This window comes from Pithys albifrons, chromosome 7 (assembly GCF_047495875.1).
Source record: "Pithys albifrons albifrons isolate INPA30051 chromosome 7, PitAlb_v1, whole genome shotgun sequence".
Lineage (NCBI taxonomy): Eukaryota > Metazoa > Chordata > Aves > Passeriformes > Thamnophilidae > Pithys > Pithys albifrons.
This window is the reverse complement of record NC_092464.1, coordinates 43,455,402-43,475,323: the sequence shown is the minus strand read 5'-3', so window position 1 is coordinate 43,475,323 and position 19,922 is coordinate 43,455,402. Positions and strand designations below refer to the sequence as shown.

The 19,922-nt window shown below is 38.6% G+C and overlaps 1 protein-coding gene across 1 annotated transcript in view; it reads right to left on the bottom strand.

The window, feature by feature from the left end:
• COL6A6 (collagen type VI alpha 6 chain) overlaps positions 1-19,922 on the bottom strand; it is a 43,536-nt gene that overhangs the window by 2,083 nt on the left and 21,531 nt on the right. Inside the window, exons 14-31 of the mRNA XM_071560248.1 lie at positions 19,286-19,339; positions 18,332-18,367; positions 15,860-15,922; positions 15,062-15,124; positions 14,155-14,217; positions 12,553-12,615; positions 12,086-12,136; positions 10,092-10,127; positions 9,902-9,964; positions 9,531-9,593; positions 7,344-7,379; positions 6,445-6,481; positions 5,869-5,880; positions 5,269-5,756; positions 3,319-3,409; positions 1,567-2,238; positions 642-735; positions 195-469 (exon numbers count right to left, since the gene is read on the bottom strand). Of these exons, the coding sequence (XP_071416349.1) occupies positions 195-469; positions 642-735; positions 1,567-2,238; positions 3,319-3,409; positions 5,269-5,756; positions 5,869-5,880; positions 6,445-6,481; positions 7,344-7,379; positions 9,531-9,593; positions 9,902-9,964; positions 10,092-10,127; positions 12,086-12,136; positions 12,553-12,615; positions 14,155-14,217; positions 15,062-15,124; positions 15,860-15,922; positions 18,332-18,367; positions 19,286-19,339 (2,260 nt within the window). The remainder of the gene's footprint in view (positions 1-194; positions 470-641; positions 736-1,566; positions 2,239-3,318; positions 3,410-5,268; positions 5,757-5,868; positions 5,881-6,444; positions 6,482-7,343; positions 7,380-9,530; positions 9,594-9,901; positions 9,965-10,091; positions 10,128-12,085; positions 12,137-12,552; positions 12,616-14,154; positions 14,218-15,061; positions 15,125-15,859; positions 15,923-18,331; positions 18,368-19,285; positions 19,340-19,922) is intronic.

Sequence of the window (19,922 nt, the reverse complement as noted above, 5' to 3'; positions counted from 1 at the left end):
TGTAGTTCAATCTTTAGTTACAGACTCTTACTGTATTGATTTGGATTGAATGCAAACATATGGTGATTAAATGCTTCAGAAAAGTGTAATTAAGAGAAATGCTTCATCTTGTGTAAATATTCAATTGAGCCCTTCACAATTCAGAGGTTTTTTTACTGAATTAAAAAAAAGATTTTCATATTCTAAAATCATACCATAATCTTTACAGGCAGCTCTAGTTTCTGCTGTTGCATCTAACTGTCCCTTGTTCTCCTCCTGAGCTTGTCCACACTCTTGTGACTTTTCTCCTTCAGCACCTCCCTCTGTGAAATATTCATTCTTCTCCTCATAATCATATCTCATTTCTGGCATTGTGTATACAAGTTCTTTGGTGTTCTCTTTAACACTCTTCATGACTCTGCTTTCAGATTTTTCAATGTCTTCTAAACCATGACTGGAACCAAATTCAGCCATCCCAGGAAAAGGCATCCTTCCAAGAACAGAGCAAAAAAAAGAGAAGGATTTAACCAGCAGTATGACCTTGAAAAATGCATCCTGATCCCATTTCTATTAAAGCTACTTTGAATACAACTACTAACACAAAGGGAGAAATTTTATATTCAGAGAGACAGACTCAAAGAGTTAAATAGGCAAGTCCAAACCTTTCCATCACAGACACTTGCTGCTGTGTGTCTCCCCGATCCAAGTTTTCACACTCTTCTTGAAGTTCAGGTGAAGGATAACTGTTCATTTCTCCTGTGGGGAAAGCCCAGATACCACAGTTGAGTTTTAAAGTCCTCCAAATCCCAGTATGTTTAATAAAAAGCATTATGTGACTTTTTTGTGAACTGGAGTTTGCATCTTTCAATAAGTAATACACCATATCCAGAGTGACTGGCGCGATGACCAGAAAAATTAAAGTCATGATAGAGGTCAGCTAGACAAGAATAACTCTGGAACCAACCTTTTATACTTTTGTCTTGTTCTGTAATACCCTCTTTATACTTCCAAAGAGACTTTGAAATCTCTTGAGTACGTACTTCTGATGAGGATTTTAAATCAGTGACAATTTTCTTCTTGACAGTCCCTTGTATTTCAAAGCACCTAAAACCTGCTAATCTGCATGAATGTGTCTTGAAAAGTGAAGTCCTTTCTCTCCTCTACACAGGAAGAACAACTGCAGAAAGGAGAAAAAGTGCTAAATATTTACCTGTCCCAAAGCCTAAACAGGCATAAACAGCTCAGTAAATCTTAACCCGCCAATGGTCTGAGGAGAAATGTGGGCCTAATGAGGAGTCAGGACTGTGTTCTCTTAGCTGGGGTTGGTCTATCTTCAATGAAAGTGGAGTCCATGAATCCACATGTTAACTAAAAACTTAAGAGAAAAAAATCTACTTAAGACTAGAATATAATGCTGGTCTGTCATTACTGGCACTTCCATTAATGTCCAGCATCTGAGGCAAACTAAAGATGAAAGATTGGCAGTTATGACTCGGAATGATAGCACATATATACTGACTACCTTTTTCTCTGCAGCATTTCTCTTTGTTTCCATAACTTGATCAAATGCCACTGTGTGATACTTACGCTGTAGAAGGTTCAGAAATGCCCTGCTGAACCTCTGGGCATACACCATCTCTGCTATTGAAACCCTGCCCAATGTCAGCAGGTGTTGCTCCGCTGGGGAGCTTGACAGCTCCATCAGCTCATCGTCACTCACATCAGGGCCAAGAGCAAGAGTGAACAAGGTGAATCCTTGGCACTTGGCTTCAAGGGAAATCTCTTTCAGCCTCTCTCTGTCCCACGTGCTTGTTTTGCTTCCAACTATTGTAAATAAGACCCTGTGTTTTCTTTGTCTGGGAGCTTTAAAGAATACATTTTCGACCGTCCACTGTAGAGCAGAAGCAATGGCTGATGGCCCTTCCAGCTGGTGAACAGACTCTTGGATGTGTTTCTTCATCAAATCTTTAGTGCTGTATGTGACTAGATCAAACTCCAAGGCCACAGGTGTCTGGTTTCTGTCAGGCAGGAAGCCCCTGGGCGCTTGCTGCACCAGTGCCACTCTGATGCCTCCATATGATTCGTTTGGCTGTGAGGAAACAATGAACTGATCGAGCATGTTGGTCACAAAGTCCTTGGCTCTCTGAAACTCTTCTCTGCTGACGCTGCGAGAGCTGTCCATGATGTAAGTGATATCCATATCCATCAGAACTGGGGGAGAAAAAGGCACCTCGCAGTTGGTTCTTGGTTTGCATTTATCTAGAGAGGAAAAGCCAACAGGCAGCAAACCTTTGAGCAATACAACAAAAGCAGTAGTTTAGAAAAAAATTCACAGAGGTCTATACATCTATTTTAGTTTTCTTAAATTTTCATTTAAAAAAAACAGTTTGGGAAATTGCAATCTTTTTATTCTAGTAAGGTACAACAGATGAGTCTTGCTGAAGGAGATTTTGAGATACCATGGGAAATGATTCAGAGAACAAAAAGCCACTCATAAGGTAAAACTTCATAGATAAGAGTTCTCTTGAGAAATTTTCTTCTGTTGAAGAATAAACATTGTAAAGGACATAGAAACAAACTTTTATTTTCCATCTCAGGTCACTGTTCAACATTCTGAAATATTATCATTTAGCAGCTTCTCCTCCCATCACAGTGTAGAATCCACAGCAAATGAGCCTGGTCTCCCAGAATCGTAAGGCTATTTTAAGTCCATTTCTGTTAAAAAGGAAACGCTAAACACAGTACTTCATTTCACATGGCTGAGATAGAAAGTAATTAAACAGCTTTTGTGGGTTTGAGATTCTACTTCTTACTCTCCACTGAAGAGGAAGTTAAAATTGTAACTCCTCACCAGTGTGTAGTCTGTAACCAAGAAATGATCTGTCACAGAGGGCAAGAAGGCCCAGCTGCAGGAGGGGTTAAAGTGGCTGAAAGCAGGAATGTCAGAGACAGAAAAACCCTGTAGGGGAGTGAAGTTTCTCTTGGTGATGACGAGAAACAGCTGCAAGCATTGCCTTTTAGCCATCCTGCAAGGGAAGCACTCAGAGCCACCCATGGGCAGCCAGGCTGGGCTGAGTTGCTGCCTGGGATTGGTGCAGGTGAAAGCATTTACAGGAAATCAGCTTTTAACACATTTCTGCAAACTCCTTGTAGAACTATTTATGGCAGTAGGATTCTGCCCAATGCATTGCTCAGTAATATTTTGCTTTACATTTAAGCATAAACATGTTTAAGGAGTACCATAAAAATTCCCCAACATCGCACTGCAAAAACAAAGATAATTTGTTATTGAAAGGGTAAACAGAACAATACAATAAATGGAATTTGTAAACGTCTTACCAAAGCAAAGTATACAATATGTGATGCCCTCCAAACTTTCATCCTGTTGTCTTTCCCAAACAAATAATTGAAATCTTCTAGTGTCATCAATCTGTGTTTTAAAGGAGATACAAAAGTAACATTAAAAAGCTAGGTAAAATACATTAAGACTTTTTCTTTTCTTAATAGGGTGCTATTTTTCTACAGAGAAAAGAACAGAATCTCCTGTGTCTGGGACAAGGAGGGAAGATATTTTCTTGGGAGAGAAAATTCCAGCATTATAATAACCTATGTGTAGCCTGTGATCAGCTGAAGAAAGACAGTTTTCCTCAGTAGAAGATCTGACCACAAAAATGCTTGAGGACGTCTGAGGAACCTGCAACACCATTCCTACAATTTCACTTACCATTCAACCCCATTCAAATGTGATTCAAGAGAAAAAGCATTTCCTTGTGGACTAAGATAAATAAAAATGGCTTTAAAATACATAATATTGCAGGAAATGAGCAATATATATGGATAAGGTATACTGGTGAGTAAAGAAATAATTACTTCTTTGCAATAAACATCAGCTCTGTGTGTTATGCATAGCACAATTAAATTCTGATTAAAGTCTGTAAAAAATGTTATAGGTAGAACTCTTCAAAGGAATTAAAATTGGAAAAGACAGGGTGATCTCCAAACTGAAACTCCTGAAAAGCAAAGTAACCAAAGCCAGTAAATATCTGTGGCTACAGATTGGTAGGATTATGAAGATTAAACAACCTCTCAACTGCAAGGGCAGAAGTCAATCTGAAAGAAAAAGGGAGGATGCATTTACTTGGAGGGTGACGGTGGGGTTGGTTGTCTTCCCATCACTGTAAATATAAAGGAGAGCTGCTGCCATGAATATTTGCCTTTCTCCCTGCCAAGCAGCTCTTTTAAACTTTTCTGCTCTGAAGACTGATTTATGAATAATTGGCACCTTTGTAAATACCAGATCTCACCATATGCATTCAAATTCGTAACCTGTTTATACAAAGTAAACAAAATACTGATGGTTGCTCCTGTTTATCCTGTGGAACAACCAGTAGATAAACTAGAAGCTTTCTTCTCATATGTCAGCATAATTTTTGCATGGTGCTATATTAACACCGAGCCAGAAAAATATATGAATTTACTGAGAGGTGCATGAGAATAAATATCAGAAGATTAAATGGCTACTAGTTCAGACCTTAGACTCCAAGTTTTGCACTATTTGTCATGTGAAAGTGAACATGTTTCCTTTTAGAAGGACAATTTTAAAGAAACAGCAGCTCAAAAGGACTTGATTTTGAAAAAGTTAAAACTGAGAACAGACAATACCCAAACAAATTGGAAAGACATTGAATCTATATTATGAAACCTTAAATAAATTTGGATTTGTTTTCCTTTTGTACCTTGTAAAATGGACTGTTTATTTTTGTTTACTATCTTTTATATGAAGTCATATTTTAAAACAAAATTTCATAATTTACTCCTGAGCTAATAGCAATACAGATATCAAAAGGGGCTTTGCTTAATTTAATTTTCTTTGGAAAAAAACCTGCTGTACTTGAAGACTTCTACTACTTTTTCTAGAAACTAGGGACAAAGTTTGGTAGTTAAATGGTTAGTACATGTCACACCTTTGGAAGAGTAATGGCATAGGTAACTAAGTGAATTTAACAGTGTTACGGAAATTCTGTGATTTGGTCTAAAAGCACAAGTGATTTGGCCTAAAAGGACAAGTGAATAATAATTCAAGTGCAGAAAGAGGTCAGATGGTAATCATTATGGTCAAGTGGATCACTCTTTCTTTTTTAAAATAGAAATCTTTAATACACCCCTTTCTAATAAGGGATTGGACAGTTCCTGTAGAACTTACTGGCTTGAAAGCAGTATTTAATCAAACACTAACAGATACTGAGCAAATGGGTGACTGACTCAATTTTCCATTCTCTATCTACTTACTGAGAAGGCACGCCTGACATTTGGTACTTCACTGAAGGCAATAACCACTGAAGTGACATCCAAGGCACTCAACTCAAGCACAGCTGTGCTGATGGCGACATCATCCTGCGATGGACCATTGGCAAAAAACAGGGCAACCTTCCTTGTGAGGATGCCCTGACGAACTCGTTTGAAGACATTTCTTGCAACAAATCTCATGGCTGCCCCAATGTTTCGCTTTCCAGTGGATCTCTCCAGAGGTATTCTCTGGACTGCCCGCAGCAGCAAGTTGCTGTTCTGGAATTCTGAGAATCGGATGAGATAGCGCATATTGGTGTTGAAAGACACAACAGAGACACGAGCGCCTGTTGGGCAGTTGCTTTCACTGATCTTAATGGTCTTCAGCAACGACAGCACAATGTTCCTCATTCTTTCAAATGCAGCTGCTGTAACATCGTCAGACATATCGAAGGCAAACACCACTTCAGTTGGATAAGCTGGACATGTGTCTGTATATTGAAGCAGAAAATTTTTTGTGAGAAACTTTCCACAACTCAAACTTTGTTAGTTTTATCTTCAAGTCTATAAAAGAATGGATATGCAGCAGCCAGATGGACTTACCTGATGAGCAAGCTGGAAGGAAGAGAGGGAGAGCAAATGAATTATTTTGGGCTCATGTTCATTAATATAGTGACACAGGCACTTGCTTTCACTAAAGAGCCTGACTCAAAGCTCATACAACTGACAGAATTGGTCAGTGCAAGACAACACTCCTCTTCCACAATCAAATACTCAAACCAGTGCTATTTTACTGGATGAGAATTAAAAAAATTTTTCTGGGTTCTGCTGAGCACACGTCTGAGAGAATGAACACACCTAATATGGAGGACAGCTAATATACAAATATTATCTTCTCTCAGAACTCCCCAAAGAGTGTTGTCACAATGTCAAATAATCCATTTAATCTTTTATGAGGAAAAGATATATTTGTTACAGTTTTTGTAATTAACAGATAGGAAAAATGAGCAAATAGTATAAGTTTGCTTAATATTCCTGCTGAAAGCCCCTCACAATTAACAACTACCAGTCAAACTGAACCCAGATACAAACTACAAGTTTATAGGGTTTCCAGGCTACTCCATCTAAGAAGAGTGACTAGGTGGAATCAGAGGTAAAATAAGATGGTTCCCTACTTACGGCAGTTTTTTCGTGTAAAATTCACAAGTTCACAAGGCTGCAGTTTCAAAATAAAAAAGGAATTAATGGCAAATCCCAGACTGTTCCAGACTGGGAATCTTACTATTGGTTTGAGCTGAAGGTCATATCTCAACTCCTGAACTAACTCTTATTACAGTAAATCCAGAAGCACACAATCCAGTTCCTCTTTATTTCAAATAGTACAGGGACTCTCTTTCTTTGCTACAGAAACTAGACACCTTTTTTCAAACCTGCTCTGTTGGCATTTAATGATGTTCTGGACTATTAAGGAACCGTTTATTTGTGTAATAAACTGATCTAAGATGTCACTGGTCAATGGCACTTCTACAAAAGAATGGGCATTTATTTAGTAATTCACACAGGAAGAGAGGTCCATAAAGGAAGAGAGGACTCTCTCTGGACACATAACACACCTGCCAATAGTAGTGCCTGCAGGCAGTCATCCATGCAAGGGTTAGGTGGAGCCTTTACTCAGAAGTGTTCATTTTACATGGGATTAGGATTCTAAAGAGATCCTGCACTTCTATTCCCAGTGAAAATAACTTTTGTTATAGAAATGCTGTCCTTTACAAGATGAGGAAAACTAAACCTAAACATGAGCTAGTGGGTAAACTGATCTGAGTGAAGAAACAGATAAATGACTAATAATGATCCAACAATTTGTAAAGGTTTTGACATGATGCTAACCCATATGCATAATTATTGCTCATTCTTTGATCATTTGTAGAACAGAAGGACACACTGGATTCTGACAAGCACATGAAAAGGGTACTGTTTTATAACAGCTAACTGAGTGCACTCCTGTCAGGGCTCAGAAATGGAAGACTAAAACAGGTAATTTCATGCAGAGTACAGTTAGATGTAAGGTGATTACTTACTTCCATCAGAATGGTGCCCATTGGTCCTTTGGCACCCTGCAACAAAATAAACACAGGTCCAAAAAGTCAGGCCCTGATAATATATTTCCATCTATTCCTCTGTAAATCAAAGAAAATGCAGGCATACAGTATTTCCCAACAACCATTTATGAACTTGCAATAGGAGGAGGCATCAGTTCCCAGCATAGATTTCTGTGGACCTGTTCCAGAGCTGCACACTGCTTCTCACACTTTTTTCCTCAGCCATTTTCATTAATGGTTTTTAAATGTTCAATATTGTTGCCCTTGAGGACCAGTATCATTCACAATTGGATTTTCTTTATAAACAGCAGTTTCTATGCTGTGTTCAGTTATTTGCACTTTACATACTTTCCAACATCTGATGTGTGACAATCCTGCCCTCTCCTCTTACAGGGTACAATCCCCACAGTTCTACCTTGAACGACCCTGTAGAACACACCCACATCATGACTGCCCAACTACTCTGTAGCCTTCTGCTTGGGAGCTGTGGAAAAATGCTAGCACTCCAAGCACTTTTTTCAAAATGAAAGTGTTGTTTAGTCTTCATAACAGGAAAAAAATACAAGCAAAAGAATTTCTTTTGTTTTTCAAAGGAGCTTGGGAGTTCTCATCATGTTGCACATTCAGATGTGTAGGAACACTACTAAAAATTTTCACTTACTCGCAGGGGACCACAGTGAGATACACCAGAAAAATTTCAATTCCACATCCCACAACTTTTATCTTAATCTCTCTCTACCATAACACTACAGTTTACCAAAATTATATACTTCCTCACATTTTCAGATTACAACCCCATCTCCATATTTGCTCCTTTCCCTACCAATTAACCTTCCATTCCTCCTCACCTCCCCTGCTGTCTTGCTGCCAGCACCACCACAGCCATCTTTCTTCTCATGTTTCCCAGTAGGTCAGTGTTCTTCTGTGGTATTGTTTTACAAGAGTTAACTGTGAGTTGTCCGACCCTAATGAAGGCTACTTGCAGCAGCTCAGTGGTGGTGACCACCTGTGCAGACTTGATGAATATGGATAATCATGTCACCAAGCAGGAGGGGTGGCAAAACAGGACTCTTTTGGCTGCCCACTAGCTGTACCTCCTCCTGCATCCCCACCACTTCCACTTCCCACAGACTTCCCCACTTTCTCATTTCACTGCTGCACTGCTACTGTAATAATCCCACCAAGCCCATATATCCCAAGTGCCACTCTCATTTCTACATTTGAAGAGGAGTTCTTGAGCCTGAAATGTCTCTGAAGACTTCTCAGCCCATGGACTGGCAAGGCCAACAGCTGTGGCTCATCAGCTCACAAGGTCTGTCTGTCTACCTGTGTGAGTTGCCAAGCAGCAGGCAGGGCAATGCATTCTCAGCCATCCTTGTGCCCAGCATCATTCATTGACCAACACAGTGTGATGAGAAGGAAAAAAAAAACCATTTCATAAGTTGCACACATCCCATGGGCCATGTTATACAGGTAAACATACTGCTATCAATAATGTTCCCCATTTAAACTAAGAGTAAGTTTAAGAAAGTTTAAGAAGAAAATCATTAACAGTAGGGATCGTTTCTGGTCACTGCAGAGCTGGTTTTCAGAATTGCTGCAGGATAAGGAGAGATACATCCCACATAGAGGGATTTTCCTGGCTACCTACAAGGTTAGGCCTAAATCCTATTGAAATCTGCAATCCTTTCATCTGCTTAGATAGACAATAAAACATTTTGTTGTATAAAATGCAGAACACAGATATTGGAAAAGTACATCAAGACATCTACTTGTATGCAAGGATTAGCAGGTTACAGTCAATTGAAGCTTTAAGTGTGTGCCTTTAACTGCAAGTCTGATTTGAAATGCCTTTTCTTTTTAAATGAAAAAAATACATTGGCTTTCAGCAGATTAATCCAGTTCTATATTTTAGTACTCTCTGCTTATTTCACTAGATACCTATCAAACCTAAAGACAATACTAAATACTGAGGAATAAATTTTGTCCTGTATTGTTGGAATTCCATTTCCAACAGCAGGTGCTCCTGTGCATGAACATCCACAGGCAAGACATAATCCAATACAACTGCCAGCCCATTAAGCATATGAAACATTATAAAATATTCCATTAATATAACATAGAGTTTAAGAGCAATCCAAGAGCCCTTTTTTAAAAATATCTTACCACAGGTCCTGTTGGCCCTTGGCCCCCTGGATCTCCCAGGGAACCTGGTGTGCCAGCATTACCCTGAAAATAGAAATACAAGTTTTATTCTTTATAAATGCACACATAGGTATCAAATTTCCTAAGGAAAAAACCCTCTATAACCATACTGTGAGTTGGATCCCACATTTACATAGACTACCTAAGAATTATTAGCAACTAACATCTCTGAAAACTCAGACCTGAATACTCTCAAGACCTCTTGCCCAAGATATGGCAATAAAAGATCAGGGTGGGAATCAAATCAAAAATTGTTTGGTGAGAAAACATTTAGGACATTAGGACTTTACTTAGATAAGTCTTCACACATTTAGCAGATTTATCAATCTTACTCTTCTGCCCCTAACCCCTTTGGGTCCTTCAGCTCCTGGAATGCCCGGATCTCCTTCTTCTCCCTGAAAATGAATGAAATCCAGATTTTACTTGAAAGGAGGAGACAGACAGAAACACAGATAACCACTTCCAAATAAGAATAATGTAAAACAAGACACAGAGAAAGCAAACATGCCCATTTAATCATACCTCTGGACCAGGATATCCTGTCAATCCAGATTCTCCCTACCAAAAGAAAGGACAAAGACTTCATAAGAATCTAGAATTTTGTAATGCACTTAGTGTTTGATATCTTTAAACCAAAAATAATTTCAAAATTATTCTTAGCTTTCCAGCTCATTCAAGTAATAGTGACTATTACTCTGGTCTCAAATTACACCATTTTAGATTAAAACCTTGTTATCTAAAGGAAGAGCATATTAAAAATTTCCAAGAGTTTCTGAATTTTCAAGAACATTCCTTTTCTCAAATAAGGGTTTTATCAATACTTATTTATAATGACACACAGTGGAATTCATGTGCAGCAACTCTGAGTAAAGTACAACATCCAGAACTCAGTGTTTGAATGTAGTTTCAAAACGTTGTACCCTCCATAATATTTTGTTGACATATTAGGAGTCAATTCATTATTTGTTTTCAGTTACTTCAGTTTCTGGTTTGTCCTTTTTTGTATATGAGAAATATAGAAACTCTCATATAAACCAATCAAAAATGAAGAGTATCTTTCCTTAACATGAGCATTCACACTAATTAGGCATGTTCTTGTTTTAAGAGATCCCTCCCACAGAAGTGGACATGCTTGTAAAACATCATGACTTTATCCTACAATTTTCAGAACATCAGGTGCACAAATGCCCCACATCACATGTAAGAGAGCATGATGTGACCACGAACCTGTATAATTAATAGCAACCTTAAGTAAAATGTATACTAAAGGTTATTCTCTTAGCTATCGGGAAAACAACCCTTTCTGAATTGCTATTCTCTGGTAAATTGGTTTTTGATTGTTTCTATTAATTGTTTTAAACAAAGCCCTGCCCTTTGCGCAGACACTTAGATGTCTTAGGTATAAGAGAGGCTTTAAGTCAATCCTTTAAAACAATGGATAACGACAAAGAGATTTTAGCAGAACCTTTTTTTCCTAATTTTTTCTAACACAGAGGATGTTCTCTGAAGTGAACAAGTGGGAGAACCCAAGAGATGAAAATAACTAGTCTTGTATACAATGCATATGTAAGCTATGAAACTCTACCATCAAAAAAAAAATTGTCAGACCTAAGAAGGTGAGAAAAGAGATTGGAAAATAAGAAGCATCATCAACAGCCATTTTAGCCAAAGTGGCTCATCAGTGGCAGAGGCTCCCAGGGAGCCTTTCATATCTTTTCTGCAGGTTCCTGCAACACACTGCTTCTCCCACAAAAAGAGAGTGAAACGGACAGGCCTGCCAGTGAGATCCACGGGACCACTTCTGTTTCACAAGCAGCAAGAAGGGAATAATATTGCAACACTACACAAACTCCTTGAAAGAAGGACTGCAGCTCTTTCCAACATCCTGACTACTTTGTTCATGGACTGACCCATTGGTGCCATGACTTTGATGATTTTTGATTTCTGTACACTTTTTATTTTAGCTGGATTCTCTTATGTTTCTAAAGAAGTAGTAATTTCACTGATTTTTTTTCAGCATTGTGAGAGCAGTGATAAGTATTTCTTAGCAATCTTGAGGTTGATTCTCAGATCTTATTGCTGACCATAGAAACACAAGGAAGAATACTTCACATTAAAACAGTGAAGCTCTTTTGAGAGTATCATCTTCACCTTGGTAGTCAAGGAATCCCTCTTCTGAAAGAGGAAAAATGAGAAGAGCCTCAAGTGGCTGGCCCATCAATACTTGCCAACAAGAGTTGCTTGTCAAGCAGACTGAAGTGGGAAGAAAGCACTGTGTACTCCAAGAAATACAATCCTCCATATTCATATACACACATCAAGGGGAAGAGTAAGAGAGTCATCCACAAAAGAATGTCCTATTGAAGAATTTTTCACAAGGACTGTGGGAATCCTGAAGCTCTTACTGAATCTCAGAAACACACTGTGGCCATGTCTTACCTTTCTTTTTAATTTAGTATGGATGTTTCATTGGACACTGCAGAAGACTGAGAGACATTCTGACTGAAAGCACTCACCTTTGCTCCTTTGCTTCCTTCAGGACCATAAGCATCTCTGCCATCCATGCCCTGCACAGGTTGAGTACACTGTGAGTTAGCTTTTAATAGAGGAGTAGATTTATATCCAATTTGACTTTGGAATAAAGATGTCCCATTACAATGAGGTGCTCAGTTGTTATGACTAACGAAGCAGGGCAAGCTATCACAATACAATCTAAAGGCATTAACAAATGGTGGCAAAAACCATAGAGAGAAAACAAGGGTTAAGGTCACAATTCCTTTCCACTGTGTGCCCTACATTTAGCGTATTCTTTCCCCTTCAAAATTTGAAGGGAAAGATATTCTTTCTAGTCCACAAGGAATCTGGTGTCCATAAGGACACTGAGAACCAAGTGGAAAATAATTTTAATTGTATCAAACAGAGAAAACAGAAGGGAATGAACTGTAGTGTATCAGTTGGATTGAATTAGGGCAGAAAGACTCACAGGCATGCCTCTCTGTCCAGGTGGTCCAGCTGGGCCCTTCTCTCCTGGATCACCAGGTTCACCCTGTTACAATTGAAACATAGAAGCTGGTAGTTGGACTCATTTGGCAGAACTCTTTTTTCTGAAATGCAAAGTTGTCTGTTAGACTGAAGTGTGTCTATACATTTTATAGACTAGTTGATGCTGGGCAAAAGCATTCCATGTTTCATGGCATGTTCCTCATAGTGAAACTGGAAAGGACTTGGCAAATCAGAATACACTGAGCATTCATGCAGCTAAACCCCAAAGGCATTTGTTCAATGAAACTTCCATTGTTATACAGTATTATCAGTGAAAATAGCGGGGTTTGGAAAAAAATACATTAGTGGAAGCAGGATATATCCTGGAATTCTGCCAGCCTGAAGCACCTGTTAATAGCAGCTGATACTTCTCAGGCAGGTTGTCTGCACTGTGCTCATAGTCCTCTCGCAGGATTTCTATTCTTTAGTTCCTTTTTTGTTTTCACTTTCCAATCAAACTCTCTTCTAAAGGACCCCAACATTAAACAAAATCACACATGGAAAATCAGACATAGAAAAAAGAATGTATGATGAAAATTTCTAAGTATTTTCACAATTTTTGTCACTGTTTCATTGTATGTTTTCACACAGTGACTATTTTCATAGTAGCACTTTGACCTTCTGATACCTCTCCCTCACTGAATGTAACAAACCTTCAAACAGACTTAAAGGCTTAGCTAACTGGTATGACTTAGGACTTTTAGATTCAAAGATTAAACAACACCTAAAATTAGTTATTTTTATTAAATAAAGTTAGTTTCCCATACATAATATGAAATTACATACCCATAAATAAAAGGAAAGTAAGGGATAGCATCTATTATAAATGAACCTTAATGTAGGCCGCCTATTAATATAAGCCTTTCTGTTTAAATTCATGTTTATTTAATTGTTCTCAACATACTCATTCCTCTATGATAGATATCGTAACAGTCAAAGTTCCTTGGACTTGTTAGAAATCTTTAGAAAAACAAGGTTAAAATAAGCAACTCTGATTCTTTGTACTGGTAAAGCCAGACTGGACATTATGAAAAAGTGTTTCACGAAGAGAGTGGTTGGTCATTGGAACAGGCTTTTCAGGGAAGTTGTCATGGAACCAAGCCTGTCAGAGTGTAAGAAGTGCCTGGATGACTCAGTTTAGCTGTCCTTAGAGGAGCAGGGAATTAGATGTGATGATCCTCATGGGTCCCTTGCAACTTAAAACTGGAATGTATTTTCAATGGACTGGATTCTAAGAATCATAAAATGAGCTCAAGGGTCAGCACTGCTGCATTTTGTGAGAGGCCAGTCCCCACTGAGCACCATTACCACAACAGCAATTATAACAGTGGCCATGGCAAAACTAAAAACTTATAGCTCTGACGCCTGTAAGATTACCTTGAACATGTCACTTGTCTTCCCATGCAGTCTAAAAATGCCTGTAAAACTTAACATCCTGCACATGTTCACAGGATTAACAGTGTTAGAACATGCTTCTTCATCCAGATTCTTGAACGAATGGTACTGTTAGATTGCTGCAATTAAATACCTTAAAAATTTTTACCTTTGCTCCTCTTGTGCCTGACTTTCCAACAGAGCCAGGTGAACCTGAGTTCCCCAGACTACCCTGCAATAAGAAGTATCAGTTAAAAGGTGCACAACTCCCACTTGAAATTACTATAGAATCAGTATCCATATTAGTGCATTTACAGGCTTTGGAGGACCACAGTAAGAGTTACTATTCAAGCTATCACTCCATTTATTTCCTGTATTCTGTACAACTGCTGTATAAACCTCAAAATGCTTTTAAGTATGAAATTAATGTTATTTTCTGCCTATATAGATATTGAGTGAATACATGTATATGTGCAGTAAAACAATGAATGCACATATATAATTGGGTGTGTAAGCATGAACATCATTACAGGACTGAAGCAGATGACCAGACTGACAGCATAGGACATTCCAATCCTGATTTATATTGATGCAATTCCAGAACAAGAAGCCCCAAAACCAGCAGCATCACACAGGGGAGATCAGGAGGCAATGCTCAAATGTTACAACCTCATCATACTCTAGCATTAAATCTCACAGGCCCATACTTGAATAAAACTACTGATCATTATATAACTCTGCTCTCCACTTCTCCACTGCACATCCGTATCTATACATGCTGCAAGCTGCACTCCAGTCCTGATACCAAAAACTGGGAGTAGAATCTAGAGGCAAGGCCCTTCAGTGCAATCATGCAAAAGCTGGTTGACACTGACATTCTTTTCCGATTCACCCAACCTAAACTTATCTTCAAGGCTGTCGTTTTATCATATGAAGCTGCAAATCAGTTTATTTAAGTGCTACACTTCAGTTTCTAGTTTCTAAAACCTTTCTTAAAGCTCATTGAAAGAATAATATCAACACTGAGAATGAAAAGACCTAATGTGTATAGCAGGAATATATTATTTAAAGCTAACCAGAGGGCCTGGCATGCCTTGTGGTCCTGGAGGTCCTCTGATCCCTTGCGGTCCTCTTGGGCCCTGAAGGAAAAGAAACATTGAAAAATAAAAGTCAGTTCAATGTTAACAGTCTTTCAATGAAGATCAGATTGCTGCAATGACCAGAATACAAGGGCCTGTTTTGCAAGCCTTAATGCACAGGTGAAACTTCTGGTTCTTTGGTTCTAAGAATTTGTCTGTGTGAAGCAGCTGAGATGGTCACTGCCCAACAGCCTGATTCAGAGATTCTCTGAGGTGTCTGAGATATCAAAGGAGCCATAAGTAGCCTGATTATCTGGAGAATGACACACTTTCTCCAGATCCTAAAACTTACAAACATCTTTAGAGCACCTAAGAGCATCTGAAAACTGGAAGCTACTGCAAGTAGTCTACCATGATAATTCTCCTTAAAATTACTCCACCTCAGCAAATTTTTAAAACACAGGTTTCCACATTGGTTTTGTCAATGCAGTAGATTTTATGTACTTATTGTTAGCAACTTGCAATGAATTCATTTTGGAGCTACCTGCTCAATAATACCCTGCAAGTTTGACATGTGCTTGCAAAATTACTTATTTTTGCTATGTGATTTCCTCTCTTAATTTCACTAGAAGCTGCATGCACATAAGTAGCCACATTTAATTCCTCACGATTACAGAAGAGATTTGCCAAGGAAGAACCTTACTCATAATATTCATAAGTTGAAGTTAACCAGGCTTTCCAAAAGAGAAACAAAAGATCACAACACAAAACCAGCTCAGAAGTTCTATTATTTACCTGTGGGCCTGGAAGACCAGTCTCTCCTGGATAACCTGTTTCCCCCAGATCTCCTTGCTCACCCTGTCAGAATAAAACCCAAGAAAACAACGGAGTTCAACAGCAATCAAAAGGGTGGAGGGGAGGGAGGCCATAGAAAGGAAGCACAAAGTTTCATAATTACCTAGGAAATACTGAGTGATTAAGCAAGAATTAGAATAATTAAGAGACAGGTTTGATTAATATTCTTCAATATATTAATCAAAAATGTCTTCCTACACCCTATAAAGAATTTCTGATACAGACATAGGAAACTAACTATAAAATACTCATATTCTATCAAAATATGCTGACCACTGTGAATAACCAAAGCATGGGATTTTCTCCCTACTTGCAGATAGTATCAAAATCTTCCACTCTATTCCTATCTGCAGTAGCCCAGACAGTGAAAATTCTGGATTCCTAAAGTGAAATCCCATTTGGGACTTTCAGAAACGAGGTTGGGACAGGGATTTCAGCACAAGGCATACCTGTGCATTGCACAAAGCTGGGATGTGACTGGATTGGGAAACATACAGGACTCTCCCTTCTGATTGTCATTGAACAGTGAATTATTAATTTGAATCACTTTAAATGTAAAAAATACTGAGTTACCTATCTGGTTGCAGCTCACAGGAAGACAGTAATAAAGGTATGGCAAAACTGCTCCTCTCAACAGGAGAGGGACAGCAAGTCCAGAAATCAGAGACAAAACAAACACTGCTGCTAAAGAAATATTACTGCCATAAAAGACACTACCCTCTCTGAATAGCCTTTTTCCTTTGCTGAAATTTATGTTCTACAATGCATCACTATGGTTATTCTCACTGTTACTTATTAAAATTTTACATTTGGCTTTCAGTTTAAATGCTTGTTGCTGTTGCAAAAAAACCCCCACTCAATCCATGCAAAAGTTTCATGAAAATGCATTAACCTTTTGTCAAATTAAGAACATAGCAAGAACTTCAATTTACGTACTGCATCCACAATTAAAAAACATGAGAAAGTGAGCAAACATCAAACTTTCAGTGGGTGTTCTCTAATAGCAAGTTTTGTACAGGCCAAACACTTCATATTGTGAACTTTGATGCAGAAAGAACTTTGGCAAGGACTTAAAGAATCGCTACTTGAGTGCCTGCTCTTCATCTTGTCTCCTCTTTGATACTCGGACTGCACTGGTATTGTATGAGTATGACTTGGAAAAGGAGTGATGGTGTAAAGTCGTCTGAATTTTCCCCTGACCATGCTTGTGAGTGAAGAGTTGCAAGGACTCTACTCAAAATGCTGGTTTGCACATTCATTCAGAACCTACAACTCTGCCCATTCCTCAGATTCCAGCACAGAGCAGGACTTCAAGACATATTCCGTCCTGCTGGTTTGACTGTGTCAAACATGAAATTGTAATGCTTTGCTGGGTTTATGTGCACTAAGATATGGTGAAATGCTACACCAAGGCATATACCACCTCCCTTATCTGTGCTAGCAACTCTGCAGAGAGATTGGGTCAAATGTGAAACTCTTGTGCTAAAGCAATGTTTCCTGGAATGATCATGTAACCTATACTTGAGAATTCCTAGAATTTAATTTTGAATTGCACTAACCCACTCATGAATAAAGCTGCTTTTAGACTTGTTTTGATAACTGTATTTTGTAATTTATATCCAGGGACAAACAAGCTTTCTTTTCCAAGAACATTATCTGAATCATCATTTAAGAGAATGGCAGTGATGTCTTTACCAGGCACATCTCAGGAAAGTTTCCTGAGATCCATACTCTGTGGGATATAGGTCTAGGGAAACCAGGCTACCACATGACAATGACATGTGAGAATTTTCCAGCAGAGGATCTTTCTGGAATGATCAGTCAGCATGCACTGGGGCTGACCTATTCCTTACAGTCTATACCAGCAGGCAAACTACACTACATTCTTTTAGATATCGGCTCGGGAAATTAAATTGTTTCCAAAACCTTGATTACTTTATATGCCTTGAGCCAATTTTCAGAGCTCCATTAACACTGTTATGTTTATTTTTAGTACGGCACCATGTAGAACTTGCCTTAATTTTATCTGTGCTGCAGGTGTACATCACACATATATCTGTGTGCTTGCAGCAAAAGAGCAATAAACCGTCAGGCTTTGCAACCTGACTACACATTCCTTTCATCTTTTGTGACAATCTTTTCTCTACTTACATTCCCACATTTGCCCTAATAACAAAAGTAACTGTCCTTTCAGTTTGATGAAAACTCTTTTCCAATTCTAAATCTTTCAGCTCAGGAGGATCTCTAGTATGCCCACCTGAACCCTAAAGGCTGCTTTGGCTTGAAATAGACTTCTGATTTTTAAATACTCGTGTCTTGGATCACAATTAAACTTCTTCTTTAAGAGGAACACACACTGAGGCTGCAAATGTAGCTGTATATAGACAGGTGACAGCAGCATCAGCCACTCACCTTCATACCTGGGGGGCCTCTTCGACCTGCTGCACCCTAGGAAGCAGTGGCATGACATATTACATCCAAAACACTGAGCAACATGGGAAACAATGGCTTACAGTAAAATACTTTATATATACGGTCAAATAAAATGCAGCTTACAGAAAGCAGAGATTATATCCAAAGAAAGATATAAGGTAAAAAAAAGAACGGATATGGGACAGAAATTATGGCGCTAGTAAGCCTTACCAAAAAGAAAAAAGGCTTTAGATCCTTAGTGAGTGCAGAGGGGGAAGACATTTCTACAAATTCTGGAAAACATCTTCCCAGTCAGCTGCCCCTGGGCTAAAATAAAGAAGACAAAAGCCCTCTTCTCTCCCACTTCCTGCTGCACACTGCTCAGTGGCACTAGTGAATGTTACTGTTAAATCTCTCATCCCCAGAGGGTGTTTCTGTAGCTTGACTGAACAGTGATCATCATTCCAGACTTTGGCATTAGGCACCATTCTGACAGACTAGAAGAGGTGCCTCCATAATTTCCAGTCTCCAGGAAACTAAAATCATCAGCTCAGCTGCCAGGGAGTTTCAAAATATGCTTGAACAGGCATACAAAACTTGTAGTCATGGGGAGGAAGGAAAGGGAGATTTACCTGCAGTGAAATTATAAAGCAATTAAGGCTCAAAGAAAAGGTTGCATTGAGTTTAAGGCTTGAGATTTCACATGAATCAGACCCAAAATTAACAGGACAGCAAATTCCTGATCTTAAAGAAAACAAAACACATTACAATGTACATAAGCTACTAAATTTTAAACCAAATAGGTTTCACTAGGAAAAATTTAGAAGAGTTTTGTTCCCTCTCCTTGCAGGAGTTTGAAGTGTAGGATAACAGGAAGAAGGATGGGTTTTCTCAATGGAATCCCACTGTATCTTTTAGCAGTTACTTCCATCCCGCATTGATTACTACTCTTACATCAGGGCCAGCATCACCCTGCTCTCCTTGGCGTCCATGTGGGCCCAGGTCTCCCTGCAAAACATAACAATGACCAAGTTCTTTAAACATTCTTTCCTTTTTCTTGTACTTGCACATTCTTCTTTATATATTCCTTCTTTGTTCCTTCTTATAAATATTTTCATTGCAATCAGTTGTGTCACGCTAATGTTGATTCTTGCCTTCTGCAAATAATCTACAATCAAAAATTGTAAAGCAGACAGATGACAGCTTGCTTTGGATTTCCAATCCATCAGGTACAAACAGCTGATACTTGGTCAAGGATTCTCAAATTAATATTGACTTCAGCTTTTCAGTTGGACTTCTTGAGATGAGAAAGTTTGATGAGATTTGCTTCCAAAGAATCAAAACCCAATAATAGTCCAAAAACTAATCCTCACAGTTTTTCTACTGCTTTCATCACACTCTACATAGACACACGTACACACACGTCTAAACACATGCACATAACCCTACTTACTCAGATAGAATTAAACTTCTGAAATAGTGCATTTATCTCAAATATTGCTAGTTCTCACTCACTTAAGCTTTCATCCACCATCTTTTATATACTACTGTCCAACTCCTTATCATCTTTGCTTTTTGTTTCCAAACCAAG